A 17435-nucleotide genomic window follows, 5' to 3' on the forward strand; every position below is an offset into this window, starting at 1 on the left:
CCGACCTCTCTGTATTTAGCTTTGAGCAGCGATTTAGTCAATCAACTATTCTGGGCCTTCCCTGCAATATCAAAGGGTTTTCAGGCGTTTAACAATAAATTCCCAGCTTTGGCTGAGATTTTTAAACCTTCCGCTTTTTTTTCTTACAACGTGCTCGGCCGCCATGTAATATGGCGCCAAATTGAACCCGGGTTGATTGCGTTGCCTTCAGAAATGGGCTGCTGAGTTTTTTTTTATAGCACTGAGGCTTTTTAAACTAGGCCTGGCTGAGAAGTGAACTTTTTGCCCATCCCTGCTAGGTCCTTTGAGTCTGCACTCTGTGGGCATTCACAATGGACCTCGTGAGATCTTGTAGAGTCCTCAGCTGCACAGTGGAATTTTTCTTCTACCTTTCTGCTTCCAATTCTGCAAAGGAGCTTCTTTCAGGCGATCTCCCTCTGTGTCTTCACTTCAGGTGCTTTCAATCAGGTCAGAATGCTGCTCCTTTAGTTTCACAGCATCTGAATTTCTGCTCCAGCTTCTCTGAGATTCTGTTTTTTTCCATTAGCTGCTACCAAGTTGTATTTAATATGTTCAGTAGGTCTCATGAAGAGGTTTTAAGCCTTGTACGGTTGAACATTAACTGTTTATTGATAACACATGACTATATACATATACACAGGGTATAGCCCAAGCAATGAGTTACCTCCGTGCTTGCTTCTACACAGGTCTCTGTCCAGTCCACAATTCTCTCTAGTCTCAAGTCATGTGTCTATTTACAGCACACTGTGGGTGGTACTGTTTCCCAGTCCCACATTAACCCTTGCCATGCCAGATAGCCTTACACTACACTGGATGGATATAATTTTGATGCTGGCAATTTCTTATTGTTGGGATGTTCGGCAGAGGTAGGTGGCAATTTTTGGCCCAAAACAACAGGGCCAATGTGCAGCAAATGGTTAGCTGTGTCAATGCAGTTTCTTACATCCTAAGGTCAAGGGAACAAATGAGAAAAAGGTTCCATCAATAGTAAAGAAATAATGCCGAGTTTGTGGTTATTTAAAATGACCACAGTGATCTAAAAGGGGAAGTTAACTTGTTTCATATATACATCTAGCACCTAGCCCACAACACTGCATCAGTGCACCTTGAAAGAACCCAATTCTCACACATCTTCTATTCACAACTACCATTTCAGTGAGCTGAAGTGCCAATTTGTCGGCTAGGGTGAAAAGCCCTATTGCACTTGAAACGTTAACTCTGATTCTCTCGCCATAGATACTGTTAGAGCTGAGTTTTTCCAGAATTTTCTGTTTTTATTTATAATACACAATAAGGCTTGGTTGAGAGCCCAGATATCCATGAGCCTATTGAAACATCTGAGACCCAGGGAAAATATTGCTTGATTGACAGCTCTCTGATCTATGCTGTCAATTTCACAATGCTTATTCAGACAACATATAGAGATTTCAACGGTTTATGCTTTCAGCTACTTAAACTTTAAAGGGCCTGTATGATTGACACCTTCATTGGGCTATAGTAAATAGCACTTTTTAAAAGAAAATGCAAATTTATCAATGCGTCACTTTTTTTAAAGCTTTTTTAACATAACCAAATGCCACTATAGTTTACTGATTCTATACTGTGTATTGTGGGTGAATGGGCATGGAAGTGCCATAACTTGGCAGCATGAGGCCATATTGGGTGGTTGGGGGGAACACCTTGGCATGAGGGATAACTTGATATAGGGGGGCATGACGGTCTATGGGGGTAGTTCAGAGGCATACCTTGGCATGGGATGCATGAAGGGTTTGTTATGATGTCACAGATAATGTGTGTGCCAGGTGGACCAAATCTATGAGGGAAACTTAGTCGCACTGTCACAACGGTTTTGCAATTTGTATTTATTACGAGATGTGTGCGCTGAATTCAAAAGTAATAAGTCCACAAGACCTTTAGAGATTAAAAAAAATTAAAATATTTATTAACAAGGTAAACTATGTCAAGCATATACATAAGACTACAATTACTACTATACTAGCTCCTAAAATTCCAAATTAATCTGACACCCAGTTACACTCCCCTTAAGGCATTGGCCTGAAATAGATTTTAGATTTAAAACAGACTCAGCAAGTTAGCATAATACTCTGGACAGTGGATTTCCAAATGGCTTTTCTCTAGCTTCAGTTTCGGTAGGCAGCAGATTTATGCACAAATGCTGGCGGCTTCATTAAGGCTATTTCACACACTCCTGTTAGATCTTATATGGCCTTCTCCTGACACATATCCTTTCATTCTCCTTTATATATGTTTCTCTTTTTAATCTGTAAATTCTATTGTTCCATACGTCTTTGAAACTGTACCTCCCTCATAATATAAAAACTTTCATGTTGTCACTATATATTATCAGTAACCTTTGGGAAAAATAAACACATTCCTTAGCCTTGCTTATCTGGCTAGTTGTAAACAGACTGAAATCCCTTTGAAATCCAAATATCCCTTCATCTATCTAAAAATGCAAATTCCCTTCACACCTTCCATGCTAAGCCAGCATCCATGTTTACTCATTAGCATGTCAAGCACCTAGCTTCTTTTGATGAGTTAAAGTTTGCAGCCTACTTGATTCAGAATGTAATTAAATCACACGCACAGACAGACCCAACTATACTTGCCTCCATAGCCTATTTTACAATAAACCAGAAAAATATTTTGAAAATTATTACACTTTCATGACACCTCCAGAACAGTCATAATTTAAAAAGACGGCTTCATTTTCTTAACCCATCCTACACTACCTACTAAACTTATCTATATATCCACATTATTACATTACCAGATACATGCAAAAAAACCAACAATACATAATCAAATTTTTTGTATCAACAAAAGTCACTTCAGTCTAGTGTCCAGGTTTTAAATGTCCAATTTCATGTTGAGCTTTAAACTCTCGACAATGCATCTGCAATTAGATTTTCCCGTCCAGCCACATGTATAATCTGTAAATTAAATGGTTGCAGTAATAAACTCCATCTGAAGAGCCTGGCACTTCGGTCTTGAAATCTGTCCAGAAATTTTAAAGGATTGTGGTCTGTATAAACAATTGTTTCTGACGAATTGTTTGCAACATAAACCTCAAAATGCTGCAACGCTAACACCAGACTCAGAGTCTCCTTTTGGACCGTTGAATATTTTTTCTGTTGTACATTCAACTTTCGTGAAAAATACCCTATTGGTTTCTCAATTCCAGTTTCATCTTCTTGCAACAGTACAACACCAATGCCTTGTGTCAACGGCCAACCTAAATTGTTTGGCATAATTAGGTACTGCCAAAATTGGTGTCATAGTCAATACAGTTTTTAAGCTGTCACATGCCTTCTGACACTCCTGTGTCCATTGAAACTTCTTGTTCTTTTTTAATAGTTCAGTCAATGGAGCAACCACTGCTAAAATTTGGTACAAAGTTCCAGTAAAACCCATTCATGCTCATAAATCTCAAAGCTTCTCATTTTGTTGTAGGCATAAGGAAATCCATGATGGCTTTGGCTTTCATATCTCTCAGAGCCACCTTACCATGTCCAACGGTGTGGCTTAGATATATGTAACTGCGCTTCTGCAAATTCACTTTTAACCAAGTTCACCACCAAATTAGCTTCTTGTCGATTAAATAATTCTTCCAGATATTGTAAATGCTCCCCCCATATTTAACTGAAAAGTATCAAGTCGTCAGTATAAAAAGCAGTCAGCCTTGTTTGTCAGTCTTTGAAATGTTGCTGGTGCATTTTTCATACCAAATGTCATGACTTTAAACTGATATAGTCCATCTGGCATCATAAAAGCCGATATCTCCTTTGCTCTCTCTGATAACGGTACTTGTCAATATCTTCTCAGCAAGTTAATTTTTGTGATAAACTTTGATTGTCCCACTTTCTCAATGCAATCTTCCAACCATGGTATAGGATAGGAATCCGCTTTTGTCACTGCATTCACCTTTCAATAGTCAACGCATAGTCTTAGTGTTCCATCTGGTTTCGGTAGCATCACAATAGGCAAGCTCCAGTTACTGCAACTAGACTCAACATGTCATTTGAAGCATGAATTCAATTTATTTCTGTACTTGTGATAACTTTGCTGGCCTTAATCTGTAAGGATGCTGCCTTATTGAAGATGGATCTCACCCACATCATGTGAAGCTAAATTTGTCCTCCCCAGCTTATTCCCACAAATAGCTTTTTTGACTGCAAGAACTTCTCCAAATCACTTTGACACTTGTGTGGAAGGTAACTCAATATTACATTTAAATTTTTAAGTACCTCCTCATTATCTAATTTGATTAGAGGAGAATCAATTTCAGAATCCTTCATTTCATCCTCTCGCTCCTTATCTACCACCACTAATAACTCCTTTTGGTCCTCTTTCCTGTCAATGTACATTTTAAACATATTTACATGACATGGACTATTCTTTATGGAGTATTTATTAAATCACTTACTTCATTCAGTTTCTTTTCAATCCTAACACATTTTTCCCCAGCAACAAAACTATGAGCTGTGGCTCTCCTAGTTGCCTTCAATTTCATCACTTTCTGTGATATCTTTAAATGTTCCTTAGCTAACACATGCTCTGTTCAATCTTTCTCTGAAGTTTGATATATAATCCAGGAGAATAGGTTCCGAATTTTAACCCACCAATTTCTCATGAATTGACTTTAGTGGTCCCCTGAACTCATGAACATAGACTAATTCAAAAGGACTAAATCCAGTTGATTTTTTTTATTCATTCACGGGATTTGGGTTCACTGGCTGGGCCAGCATTTATTGCCCATCCCTGGTTGCCCTTGAGAAGGTGGTGATGAGCTGCCTTCTGGAACCGCTGCAGTCCATGTAGTGGAAGTACACCCACAGTACTGATAGGAAGGGAGTTCCAGGATTTTGACACAGCGACAGTGAAGGAACAGTGATATATTTCCAAGTCAGGATGGTAAGTGACTTGGAGGGGAACTTCCAGGTGGGGTCGTTCCCATCTATCTGCTGCCCTTGTCCATCTAGATGATAGCGGGTTTGGAAGGTGCTGTTGAAGGAGCCCTGGTGAATTCCTGCAGTGCATCTTGTACATGGTACACACTGCTGATACTGTGTGTCAGTGGTGGAGGGAGTGAATGTTTGTGGATGTGGTGCCAATCAAGCGGGCTGCTTTGTCCTGGATAGTGTCAAGCTTCTTGAGTGTTGTGGGGGCTGTACTCATCCAGGCGAGTCACACTCCTGACTTGTGCCTTGTAGATGATGGACAGGCTTTGAAGAATCAGGAGGTGCTACTGGGGATGCATTAGGAGCATCCCTAATGGCAAATAACAAGAATGGATTTCCCCATCCCAATCATGTGGATAGTCCTGACTATAAGCCCTCAGCATAGTTTTTAAAGTTTGATGCCATCTTTCCAAAGACCTTTGTATTTCAGGATGGTAAACTATTGACTTAAACTATTTTATCCCAAAACTTCCTTAAACAGCTGTTACATGAAATTTGAATCCTGATCTGATTATATTTCTTTTGGTAAACCATATCTTGTAAAAAATTTAGTCAATTCTTCCACAATTCTCTTTGCTGTAATATTTCTCAAAGGTATCGCTTCAGGAAACCTTGTAGACACATCCATTATTGTCAGCAAGTACTGATTTCCAATTTTAGTCTTAGAGAGGGGTCCTACACAATCAATCATGACCCTAGTAAAAGGTTCCTCAAATGCTTGAATTGGAATTAAAGGTGCCGGCTTAATCACCGCTTGTGGTTTCCCTACCACCAGATGTGTGTGACATGTTCTACAGAATTTGACTACATCTCTATGTAATCCAGGCCAATAAAAATTTTTGCCTGTGTCTTTCTAATTTCTAATTTTGTCCCCAATTTAAAAGTTTTACTCTTGGTCTATCTTTATCCTTTTCCATAATTATGCTAAATCTAACTGAATTATCATCTCCACCACCAAAACATTCTCCCATTGATACCCATTTCACCTGCCCAGCTTCATTCCCTAAAACTAAGTTCAGAACTGTCCCTTTTTTTGTTGGGCATGCTATGTACTGGCCAAAAAAGTTCTCCTGAATGCATTTTAAGAATTCTGCAGCCCTTTGCCCTTTTACACTGATGTCATCCCACTTAATATTAGTATACTTGAAATCTCCTATCATTACTGCCCAAAGTTTCTACTCTTCTATCTCCCTCTGACTGTTTGGGGTCTATAGTATACTTCCGGCAGCATTAATTCTCCTTTCTTGTTCCACAGTTCAACTCATATAGCCTCATTTAATGATATTTCTAACATATCATCCCTCTTCAAAGCTGTAATTGTTTCTTTAGCCAATATTGCAACCCTTCTTCCCTTTTTATTTCCCTCTCTATCCTGTCTGAAAACCTTGTAACCAGGAACGTTGAGCTGCTGTTCCTCCCCTTCTTTAAGCCACATTTCAGGAATGCCTATATCATCATACTTTCATGTGCCCTCAGCTCATCTGCCTTAGGTATAGAATTTTTTTAAAAAGCTAAATTCAAGGAAATGAGGAACATCTTTGGCAAACTGACTAGCGTTGTTTATTCAACAATATTTCAGAACAGCAAAACATTTTGCTGTGGTATTGATGACGAAACTGTCAGTATTTGCTATCATTATTCCATTGAGAATGACAATGGCTTGTGGAGTTCTGTCTTGTGCAAAGTCAGGCAGAAATCCAGAAGCTGCTGCCAGTGAGTCTATGCTCCTCCATAGCATGAGCTGTAAAGGTTTCCACAGACTGCGATCTCCTTTGCAATCATGAATTGCTGAGAACTTGCACTCTTACCGCTGTTGGTCTCATTGTAAAAACCTTGAAAGAAGTTACACCTTGTTGAATGAGGAAACACTTCTTCATCCAAAGGGTGGTAGAAGTTTGGAATTCTCTTCCCCCAAATGGCAACTGGCATGAGATCAATTGTTACTTTTAAAACTGATATATAGTTTTAGCTAAATGTAATAAGACATAAAGGGCAAAGGCTATATGGAGTTAGGTTGCAGATCAGCCACCTCATTGAAAGGCAGAACAGGCTCGAAGGGCGAAATGGCCTACTCCTGTTCCAATGTAACTGGGTTTTTAAACAGCATACTAACTTCAGAATTTTTGCTTAATACCTTCATGGCCCTGAAAAGCTAATTTTATATTTGTGTAGTTTCAAATTTCTCCACAATGATTAAAAATTCCATATATTTTTAACAATATAAAATATATTTTTTCTGTTTTTCTTTAAGTCTGTTTTTATCTTAGCTTCCGTCTTAATAGTCTTACATTTATTTCAATAACTGACAACTTAAATTAAATTAAAAGTGAAGGATTTTAAGTGTTTTTAACTACCTGGTTTGCTGTGTGCGAACAGTTCAATTTAATTGGTTGCCTACCTGCTGGCTAACATCAGTGCTGCCACACGCCAAGACATGCCTTTGATTTGGTGCCAGATATAAACTGCCAGGGGGAAAGGGGAAATTCTACCATAGTGATTGCTAATTTTTTGGTGCCAGCTTTCTTCAAGGCTGTAGTATAAGGGTCTGGCACATATAGGGTTAATGTGGGACTGAGTATAGTGCTGCCCACACAGTTATGTGAGAAGGAACATGACCGAGACCCAGGGTCAGTGTGATGTTGAGCAGAGATGTATATAGACCTAAGCTTGGAGACAGTTCCCAGCTTTTACTCTTTACTGTACACATGTAAATAGTTTCAGTAGTTAATAAAGACTTACAGTTAGCCTACAGAAGACCACAGAGACTTCTTTAAGAACATACTGATCTGTAATAAACACCCTCCCAACATGGTGGCAGTAATGGGATAAAAACATAGAACCTCACTAAAATGCAGATACAAACCGAAATGCTGTAAGACTGAGAAAAATTCAACTAAGAATTCTGACCTGAAAAGAAGCACCTAAGGAAGCAGAAGGACAGTAGAAAAATTGCCAGAGAAAGGCCTGGAAGCTGAAGCAGAGATTTAAACTTACTTAGTGCAGCAGAAGACTTCATTGAAGCTCCTTTGGAAGTCCAGCTTCAGAGTGCAGAGTCGACAGAACCTCCAAGGGTGAGCTAAATCTTTTAAAATTCCAGGCTGCAGCAAGTCCTGAGGACTCCGTTAAGTAATCCAGTGTCAGAAGTGCCGTTTGAAAGAAACCCGTCGCTAAAACCCAATCCCCAAATTGGAGACTGAGCTCATCCGAAAGAAAAAAAGAGAATGAATTAATTAAATATTTCGGGGTCGTCACGACTGCCCTGCTCAGTGAAAAACAAGCAGAAGCTCCAATTCAACTGACTCGATAGTTTAAACAGCTGAACAAAAGAAGTCGGCAGGCAGCCATTGTTAATTTTTTCAAGAAGAGCGCCAACGCAATTGTGCGGAGCCTGCCAGAACTGGCAAGCACAGGGAATCTCTTTGTCTCCAATTGAATGGTGACGCCATCTTGAAATCCAGAAAAAATTTAAAAAACTAAAGGCAGAGCAAAAAATCGCCTTCAAATCAAGTTCAAAAGCTCAGAAGCAAACTGCTTGCCAAAATTATTAGTTTTGAAGGCTCTGGAGAGAGAATAAGATAACAAATGGCCCCATCAGCAAAATGGGAGCCTGCTGAAACCTGATAATCGTGGGAAGAAGAAGTGAGGAAAGTTACTGCACAGTCATTCTTAAAATGGCAACAACATTTAAAACTGTAACTGCAAAAGATATTAAATTACCATGGATCTAAAATGCAACTTACCAGATCAACTTGGACCCATCTTAAGGCTAAACCTATTGAAAAATTGGTGTCCAGGAGAAGGGAATTTTTAAATTATCGGAGTCTAAGAACAAAATCTGCAGAGGTTCAGGTTTCAAGTTGAGAAGCATACAGAGCTTGAAAAGATGCATAGAAAACCCCGAGCAAAGTGATGAAAAGAACAGAGTACTCAAAAAAAACCGCACGAGGGTGCCAGAGAGGCAGGAAATTTTCCAGGAGTCCTAAAAGGTATACCTTTTTGGAGACCCTGACATGTTTCCAGAACTCTACCAGCAGCTGGCAGTTAACAACAAGGACAAGGCCCTGCTGTAGGCAGAGCAAGAAAAAGCAGAAGTAAAATCAGAAAATGTTCGTATTAAAGCTGAACTGGAAGATTTGAAACACAAGCTGAGTATATACCTTTGAAAATGCACGCTAAACTAAAGTCTTCAATGAACCAAACATCGAGATTTGAACAAACAAATTTCTAAGACGTCACAAAGGAAATAATGATCCGCAATTCCACAGTTGGCAAATCGAAGCGGTAGTTGGGGAAACTCAACCAGATGTACAACCAGGCACAACAGCAGGCAGAAAAGGTACTCAACAAAATTATGGTCTTGAAAGACTTTTTGAAGTACCAATACGTGCCCCTGGAAAACAGGAGGAGTTAAAAAAAACGTTGAATGCTACTTCAGAAAAAGCCGCATTGGAACTGTCAGTAGTGACAAAGCAAAGGCAAGAATTGAACAAGAAAATAAACAATTGAAAGAACAGCTAATTGTCCTTCAAGATCAAATTCAAAAACATTACATAACCCTTCAGCAACATGATGGAATAAAGACTACCTGCAACAGCATAATGGCTAAACAGCAGAACAAACTCAATGAGACTCTGTTAAATTACAAGAAAACTCAAGGCGCAGTAGCTGAGCTTCACAACAAAAAGGAAAACCTGTTGAAGGACCTTCACACACTACAAGGATCCCTCACATCAGAGTTTGTTCCTCTGGAAAATTACAAAGTGAAAGAACTGAAGAACCAGAGAAGACTCAGGAATGTTCTATATTCCAGGAGGAAGCCAAGAGAGACAAGAAAGAGATTGCAGCGCTGAAGAAAACACTCGCACATTTGGAAGGAACCTTGGAAAAACATTACATTTCCAAAGAGATATACCAAGAGATAAAAATCAATGGCAAAGGTAGAAGTTCTCACGAAAGAGTGTGAGGCCTTTCACAAACAATTGGCAGAAGTGCAATTACAGAATATGAGCTTGAAGGATAGCACAGAGGAATTATACTCTGCTAAAGAAAAATTGATCAGTTTAGAGAATCAACTTTCACGGAAAAAAGATGAGTTTGTTAAGGAAAGATGAAAACTGATGAGAACACTGGAGTATCACTCATAGAAAGTAGAAAACTTGAGGGAGGATTCGAAACGTTTAAATGATGAACTTATACAAACAAATTCAACTAAGATAGATCTTCAATTAAAACTTGACGAACTTCAAGCATCAGATATCTCTAGTGAACATCACGAAAAATGCCTGGAACAGGAGAAGGAATTGCTGAAGAATCAGCAGTTGCTTGAATGCAGAATTAATAAGCAAAACTGATGTAATTATTGAGTTCCAATCCAACCTGAACAAAATGATGGACAAGAGGCGCAGTATGGAAGGACAAATCCAGTGTTCAAAAGCAGATAAGGAGATTTCTGAGAAGAACAGTGAGGATCTAACGAATTAACCAAAAGAGTATAAACAGCAGTCAGTGACCAAGTAAGAAACAATCCTGTCAAAATAAGAGTTCCACAGATAACTCTGAGGCAAAGACAACTCAACTTACCAGAGTAGTTGCGGGGCAGGTTTGTCCATTCTCATTACAGGTCACTGAAAGCCCTCAATGGTCAGACCAGCCAACCACCCAGGAGATAACCACGACTCCTCCAATGGAAGAGGTAAAAGAGGGTTATCAGGAGTCTGAAAAGTCTCTACCTTTGGCTCCGGCGACAGTACAGCAGGTCAACACTGCAACCATTGTGCATATGCTGCAACTCCCAGCTGGCATACCAAACCTGGTAGCAGCCATCCATGGCCTACAATGGAAAGCAGAGGTGACCGTACTACTAAACCTTCTTCTTGCCACAGGAATCCTCTTCTCAGCTACTGAGGACATTGAGATGACCCACACAACAATGGAAAAAGCAAAAGAAGTGACAAAGAGAATGTTTGTCTACCCCACAAGAAACAAGTTAGAGTAGCAGCAACCACTGAGCAGTATAACAGCCGGACCAGCCAAGTGCGGTTCAACATGAAGGAATGGAAGAAAAGAATGAAAACATACCCAGAGGCCAGCTCAACCTCCAGACCAACAGGAACAACCAGAACCTACCACTCCGATAGAACTGTGAATGAGATAGGGATGGTTATAAGGCCTCCAGACCACCTGAACTTTAAATTCAAGGGCTTGAAGCAGGGAAATGGAGTAGTAATAGTGATAATGTAATAATAACAATGTAAGACATGAGGTAAACTAGTATAACTCCAAATACATTGGATAAAGTCTTGGTGGAGGTGTAGTATAAGGGTCTTGCACATATAGGGTTAATGTGGGACTGAGTACAGTAATGCCCACACAATGATGTAAGAAAGCACATGACCGAGACCCAGGACGAGTGTGGTGTTGAGGAAAGATATGTATAGACCTAAGCATGGAGACAGCTCCTGGCTTGCTGTACATGTGTAAATAGTTCTAGTAGTTAATAAAGACTTACAGTTAACCAACAGAAGACGATGGAGACTTCTTTTAAGACATACCGATCTGCAACCAACACACTCCCAACAAAGGTCAATGGCAAGCACCCTTGCTTCACCATTAACTGCAAAGTCCAGGCCAATATATGGTTATTTCCTCCATGTATTCACTAAGGAATAAGGATGTATTGTCAATTTGCCAAGACTTCAGGAAAATTAATAAAAGATATGTTAAGTCTTGAACACGTTAAAAAGGCTCACAACAGATGAGAGATGAATTCTATTTATGATGAAAGCAAAATGCAGCGGATGCTGGAAATCTGAAATAAAAACAGAAAATGCAGGAAAAACTCAGCAGGTCTGGCATCACCCGTGGAGAGAGAAACAGTTAACGTTTCGAAAACAAAAACAAAAATACCTGGAAAAACTCAGCAGGTCTGGCAGCATCTGAGGAGAGGAGCACAGTTAACGTTTCGAGTCCGAATGACCCTTCAACAGAACTAAGTAAAAATAGAAGAGGTGAAATATAAGTTGGTTTAAGGGGTGGTGGGGGGCGGGTGGGACAAGAAGAGCTGGATAGACGGCCAGATAACGTTAACTGTGCTCCTCTCCACAGATGCTGCCATACCTGCTGGGTTTTTCCAGGTATTTTTGTTTTTGTTTTGGATTTCCAGCATCGGCAGTTTTTTGCTTTTAGTTAACGTTTCGAACCTGAATGACTCTCCTTCAGACCTAAAGAGAAGTGGAAATGTGATGGGTTTTATACTGTTTAGGAGGGGGTGGAGCAGGTGAAGCAAGATAAGTCAGGGATAGGTGGGACTGAGGAGAGATTGACAAAGATGTCATGGACACAAGACAAAGGAAGTGTTAATGGTAGTGGTAAGGGCTAAAGAGGGTGTTGAATGTGTTAATAGCCGAATAAGGGTGAGCGCTGTGAAAGCACAACATAGAAACAAGTGGCAGAAAACCCTGTTTATGGGGGTTGGGGGGGATGGTTTGGAGGAAAAGGATTTTTAAAAATGAATAAGTAAATAAAAAAATAAAACTAAAAATAAAAACCATTAAAAAATAAATAAATTGGATTAAAAAGTAGAGATGGAGGAGAGAGTTCATGGTCTGAAGTTGTTGAACTCAATGTTAAATATGGAAGGCTGCAAAGTGCCTAATCAGAAGATGAGGTGCTGTTCCTCCAGTTTGCATTGGGCATCACTGGAACATTGCAGCAGGCCAAGGACAGGCATGTGGGCATGAGAGCAAGATGGTGTGTTGAAATGGCAAGCGACAGGAAAGTCTGGGTCATTGATTGTAATTATCCCTATTATGGGGTGAGACTTATGAGGTCATTACGAGGCAATGAACTTTGAGGAAATCCATTAGATTGGATACTGGCTAATGTAACTCCTATTTTCAATAGGCCTACAGAATTTCAGACCCATTAGTCTTACATCAAAGTAATGGAATCAAAGAAGAAATTTACACATTACCTGTATGAAAAAAGCTAGTAAGATCAGCCAACATATTCAGAAAAGGGTGATCCTTCCTAACTTCCTCAATGTTTCTGAGAAAGAACCATTGCAGATTTACTGCAAAACCCCCAAGAAGTGACTTTTACTTTTCAAAAAGCATTTGGCAAAGTTATATAAGAAGTTACTCTTAAGGATAAAGCAGAGGAAATCCACATAATCTGAAAATAAATAACAAATTGGCTAAAGGGTAGGAAACAACAAACCGTATTGGAGGAGATATAAATTGGAGGCAGTGCTGAATGGGGTGCTCCAGGAATTGGCATTGAGATTCATACTGTTTTTAATCAGCATTCATAATTCGCATTCCAAGATTCAAAGCAAACTGGTCAAATTCACAGGTACTAAATATGGCAGTTGGATGTCGTGATTGGGGAACTGTGGGTCATTTATGGAGGGTGAGGGGGAGGGGGTTTCTTCAGATATAGTTATCTTTTGAATATATGTTGGCCATGTAAATATCGAAACGTCTGTATTTGATATTCTGAGTGATCAAGATTTGGACTATAAACGGGTTGCAGGGAATGTTTGTTCCTGAAGATCTGCGCTGCAATAACGTCGCAAAAACTTAGGGACATTTGTTTTGTTGCCATTTGTTATAATATAAATCTAGCTTATTAATACCATTCCATAAATACAATTTTTAATGAATAATTAGAGATAGTTCTCCTTGAAAAATTACCATTATAGCGAATACAGTCGCTGATAAATTTGTGCAGCCCTCCAGTCCTGTCCAAATAAACTAGGGTGAACTCCTTCAGAGCCAGATCCTCAGCTGCCATTTTAATACACAACTCTAACCTCAGCCCGTGGAATTTACCAGAGCGCTGTGCCCACCGTACTTAGCCGAGAAAAGACTCTGCAGCGCCCGCCTGACACTTCGGAGCGCCTTCACGAACTGGTGGCGCGCAGGCGTCGTTCACTCCCCCTCCCGCCCCTTGACACGCGCCCCCTAGTCGCGGGCCCACAGTTAGCGCGTAGATATTATTGCAGCTCAGCCAGAGAGGAATATGTCCAAAGAAATGGAACTACTGATTTCCAGAGCAAAACACACATCAGCTGTCAAATTAAGATAACTATTCGGAGTGATTTTTATGACGAAAAATTAATGATACTGATTTGGCAGTCAGTGAAATGCACAAGTTACATAGAGCAGGCTCATATACTACATGAGGAAGTTATAATCGCTTCTCCAAAATTAAGCACCAGTATTTCTCCCCACTTTTGTCAGTTTTCTTCTCAGCAACTTCGGACGCTGTTGCCTTCTTGCTAAAAGGCAACAACAAACGAGTTCCAGATGACAGTGACCACAATGTACATCACCCAATAACCCACCCACAGTCTGTATACATTGATATCCTCCCGGAACTCATCTAGCTCCCTGTTGAAAGGTGTTCATCACCCCTTTTAAAAATGTCAACATTGCTAGTTGAAACTGCAAAGACGTGCAGAAATGACTGAAGAGGCTCTGAGAAGCAAGCCTCTGGTTTGCAAAAACTGATAAGGAAGAAGTGAAGCAAATGCCTCATGACCAAATGGTAAAAACTTCTGAGGCAGTTAGAAAACTCAGGGCACAGTGGATACAAGGCCTTGATAGGGTCTAGACCTAGATGAGATGAGGCCTATGCATTCTAACCAGTCACAAGACAATTGGAGAGATGGTGACATTGCGGTAATGTCGCTAGTAATCCAGTGGACATGGGTTCAAATCCCAGCTGGTGGGATTTAAATTAATAAATAAAATCTGGAATTGAAAGCTAGTGCGTTAAACAATCAATGATTGTTGTAAAAACCCATCCCCTTTAGGGCAGGAAACCTGCTTATCTGGTTTGCCCTACATGTGACTCTAGATCAGCAATGTGGTTGATTCTTTTAACTACCTTCTGAAATGGCATGTCACTGGGCAATTATGGATGGGCAACAAATGCTGGACTTGCCAGTGATAATCACATCCCTTGAGAAATGGGAAATGGCAGGTCCCGCAATGTAGTCAACAAAAGTCTAACGAAGCTCTGTCCAGAGGTCATCCAGCCAGAAGAACCAAATGGTGTGCGAGTTGATAACTCTGCTTCTTTGATGTTGATTTCTTGGTTTAAGGGATGTTGTCTTTATGCTTGTGTAAGCTGCTTTAATGCATGCAATGTTAAATAATTAAAGGTAATTTTAATTGATTAACATACAGAGTAATGTGGTTTCTTTGGCTGGCTTTCCTATGAATCATTGGAACATCTATACCACTGAATGGGCAAGGATTTGAAGTAGTCAAAGGGCAGAATCTCATAAGTACACTGTCCATGTCCTAGCAGATACTGGATTTTTTGGGCAGTGATGTGGTTACCAAGGAAAGGAGAATAGTTCCAGGCACAGAACTATCAGTTAGACTCTTTTGAAACATATGCTGATAAGTGGAAATACGTATGTTACAAGATAGTGATTGAGAAGGATCTGGTGAAGGTGTGCAGCAGAAATAGAAACATGACAGAACTAATCCAAAAGCAAAATATTGCAAATGTTGGAAATCTGAAAAAAACAAAAAATTCTGGAAATACTCAGCAGGTCTTGCAGCATCTGTGGATAGAAAAACAGAGTTAATGTTTCAGGTTGTGACCTTTCATCAGAACTCATGAAAGATCTGATGAAAAGGTGAAAATCTGAAATGTTTATTCTGTTTCTCTTTCCACAGATGCTGCCAGACACAAAGACTAGGCTGAAAAATAAACTGGTGAGACAGTTGTTATAAGACTCACTTCTGAGTACAAATAAATGAGGCCACAGTGGGTGAACCAATTAAAGTGGAAGAACAGTCTGAGATGGGGTTCATAAATTTGGCAAAAAAGATCAAGGATGCAGACACAATCACTGATGAAAGCTTGCTCAGAAACACTTAAGTTTCTGTAGGGAAAAAAACAAGATGTTGTGATGACCTGGAAGCAGTACAGTAAGGAAAACTTGTAATTTCTTTAAACGTTTGTGAAATCCATTTTTAAAAAAAATTTCATGGGATGTGGTTACTGTTGGCAAGGCTAGCATTTGTTGCCTATCTCTAATTGCCCTTGAACTGAGTGGCTTGCAAGGCCATATCAGAGGGTAGTTAAGAGTCAGCCACATTGCTCAGGGTCTGGAGTCACACGTAGGCCAGATGGCAGATTTCCTACCTTAAAGGACATTAGTAAACCAAATGGGTTTTTACGATAATTGACAATGGTTTCATGGTCACCATTACTGAGACTAGCTTTTAATTCCAGATTTATTAATTGAATTTAAATTCCACCAACTGCCATAGTGGGATTTGAACCCTTGTCCCTAGAGCATTAGAGCTTCTGGATTACTAGTCCAGCAACATTACCACTACGCCACCATCTCTACATGTAGAATTGTTTGTAAGAATATTTGAAAAGGACTTTAGGAGTTTGCATCAATTGCAAAAAGATTAATTGTAATTTTCCTGGATAAGAAAAAAATTCTGGTCTAAGTGACCTGGCGACCCTTGATCTGGAAGCAGTACAAACAGGAAGGCAGTTAAGAAAGAAACCATGTGCTGGCAGGCATAAAGAGTGCTGCAGACACAAAGGAGAGCTACAAGTAGAGGAGCTGGAGGGTGAAGGCCCAGATGTAGACACAAAGAGAAAGCAGGCAGAGACAGTGTAACTCAGAGTTCTTGTGAGGAGAAGAAAATCACTGTTAAGAAGAGATCAGTTTTTCTGTTTGGCAGAAAGGGAGGAGTTTTTGGAGGCATGTGCAAACTAGCTTAAAAAAAAGGTCTAAAACCTGCAAAGCTGTGTGAATAGCTTACAGACTCTGAAGAGCTTGATGTTTTCCCAGAAGTGGCCAAATCATGCATTGGGATGTTATTGATTGGTTGGTTGAAAAGAAATTCTGGAATGCCGTACCATCAGGACTGTCATAACCCAAGGGAGAGAATGTTTGTAGAAGCGTGCCATGTTGATGATAATCTTACCTGTGAAACTTGCAGGTGAAAGCTGCTGATGGTTTGGACTCCTGACCTAACCTGCATGAAAAAAATATTGTAGAACTGTGCTGCTACGTAATGCCATACATGCTGAAGGGCAATGCTTGTGGTTGTGTAAGACATATCTTTCTTGTATCAACTATCGAAAGTAAAATTTGCCTTTTTATTTGAAGTATCATTTGCCTGTTAATTCATGTTTAATTTGCATTGGTATCAAATCATGTTAAATTAAAAGCTACAAAGTGGAATATTGTTGGTAATTCCTTCATTTGGGAGCCACTTGGTTATTTTGGATTACAGTTTCTGCATAGGGCTCATAATCATGTTTATTGGAGTGCTAAAATGTGGGAATTGTAAACATCGTTTATAGGAATACAACATCAGATTTTGAATGTTGAAACTAGTAAAAGGCAATAATAGTAGTTATTGAAAATTTGTAGCAAATTCCCAT

The 17435-nt window shown here is 39.7% G+C and overlaps 1 protein-coding gene across 1 annotated transcript in view; it reads right to left on the reverse strand.

Annotated features, from left to right (window-relative positions):
* mcmdc2 (minichromosome maintenance domain containing 2) overlaps positions 1–16677 on the reverse strand; it is a 90177-nt gene extending 73500 nt beyond the window's left edge. Inside the window, exon 1 of the mRNA XM_078540390.1 lies at positions 13697–16677. Within this exon, the coding sequence (XP_078396516.1) occupies positions 13697–13796 (100 nt within the window). The 5' untranslated portion in view covers positions 13797–16677. The remainder of the gene's footprint in view (positions 1–13696) is intronic.
* Between the last annotated feature and the right edge of the window lie 758 nt (positions 16678–17435).

The sequence above is a fragment of the Cetorhinus maximus genome, chromosome 4, assembly GCF_964194155.1.
Source record: "Cetorhinus maximus chromosome 4, sCetMax3.hap1.1, whole genome shotgun sequence".
Lineage (NCBI taxonomy): Eukaryota > Metazoa > Chordata > Chondrichthyes > Lamniformes > Cetorhinidae > Cetorhinus > Cetorhinus maximus.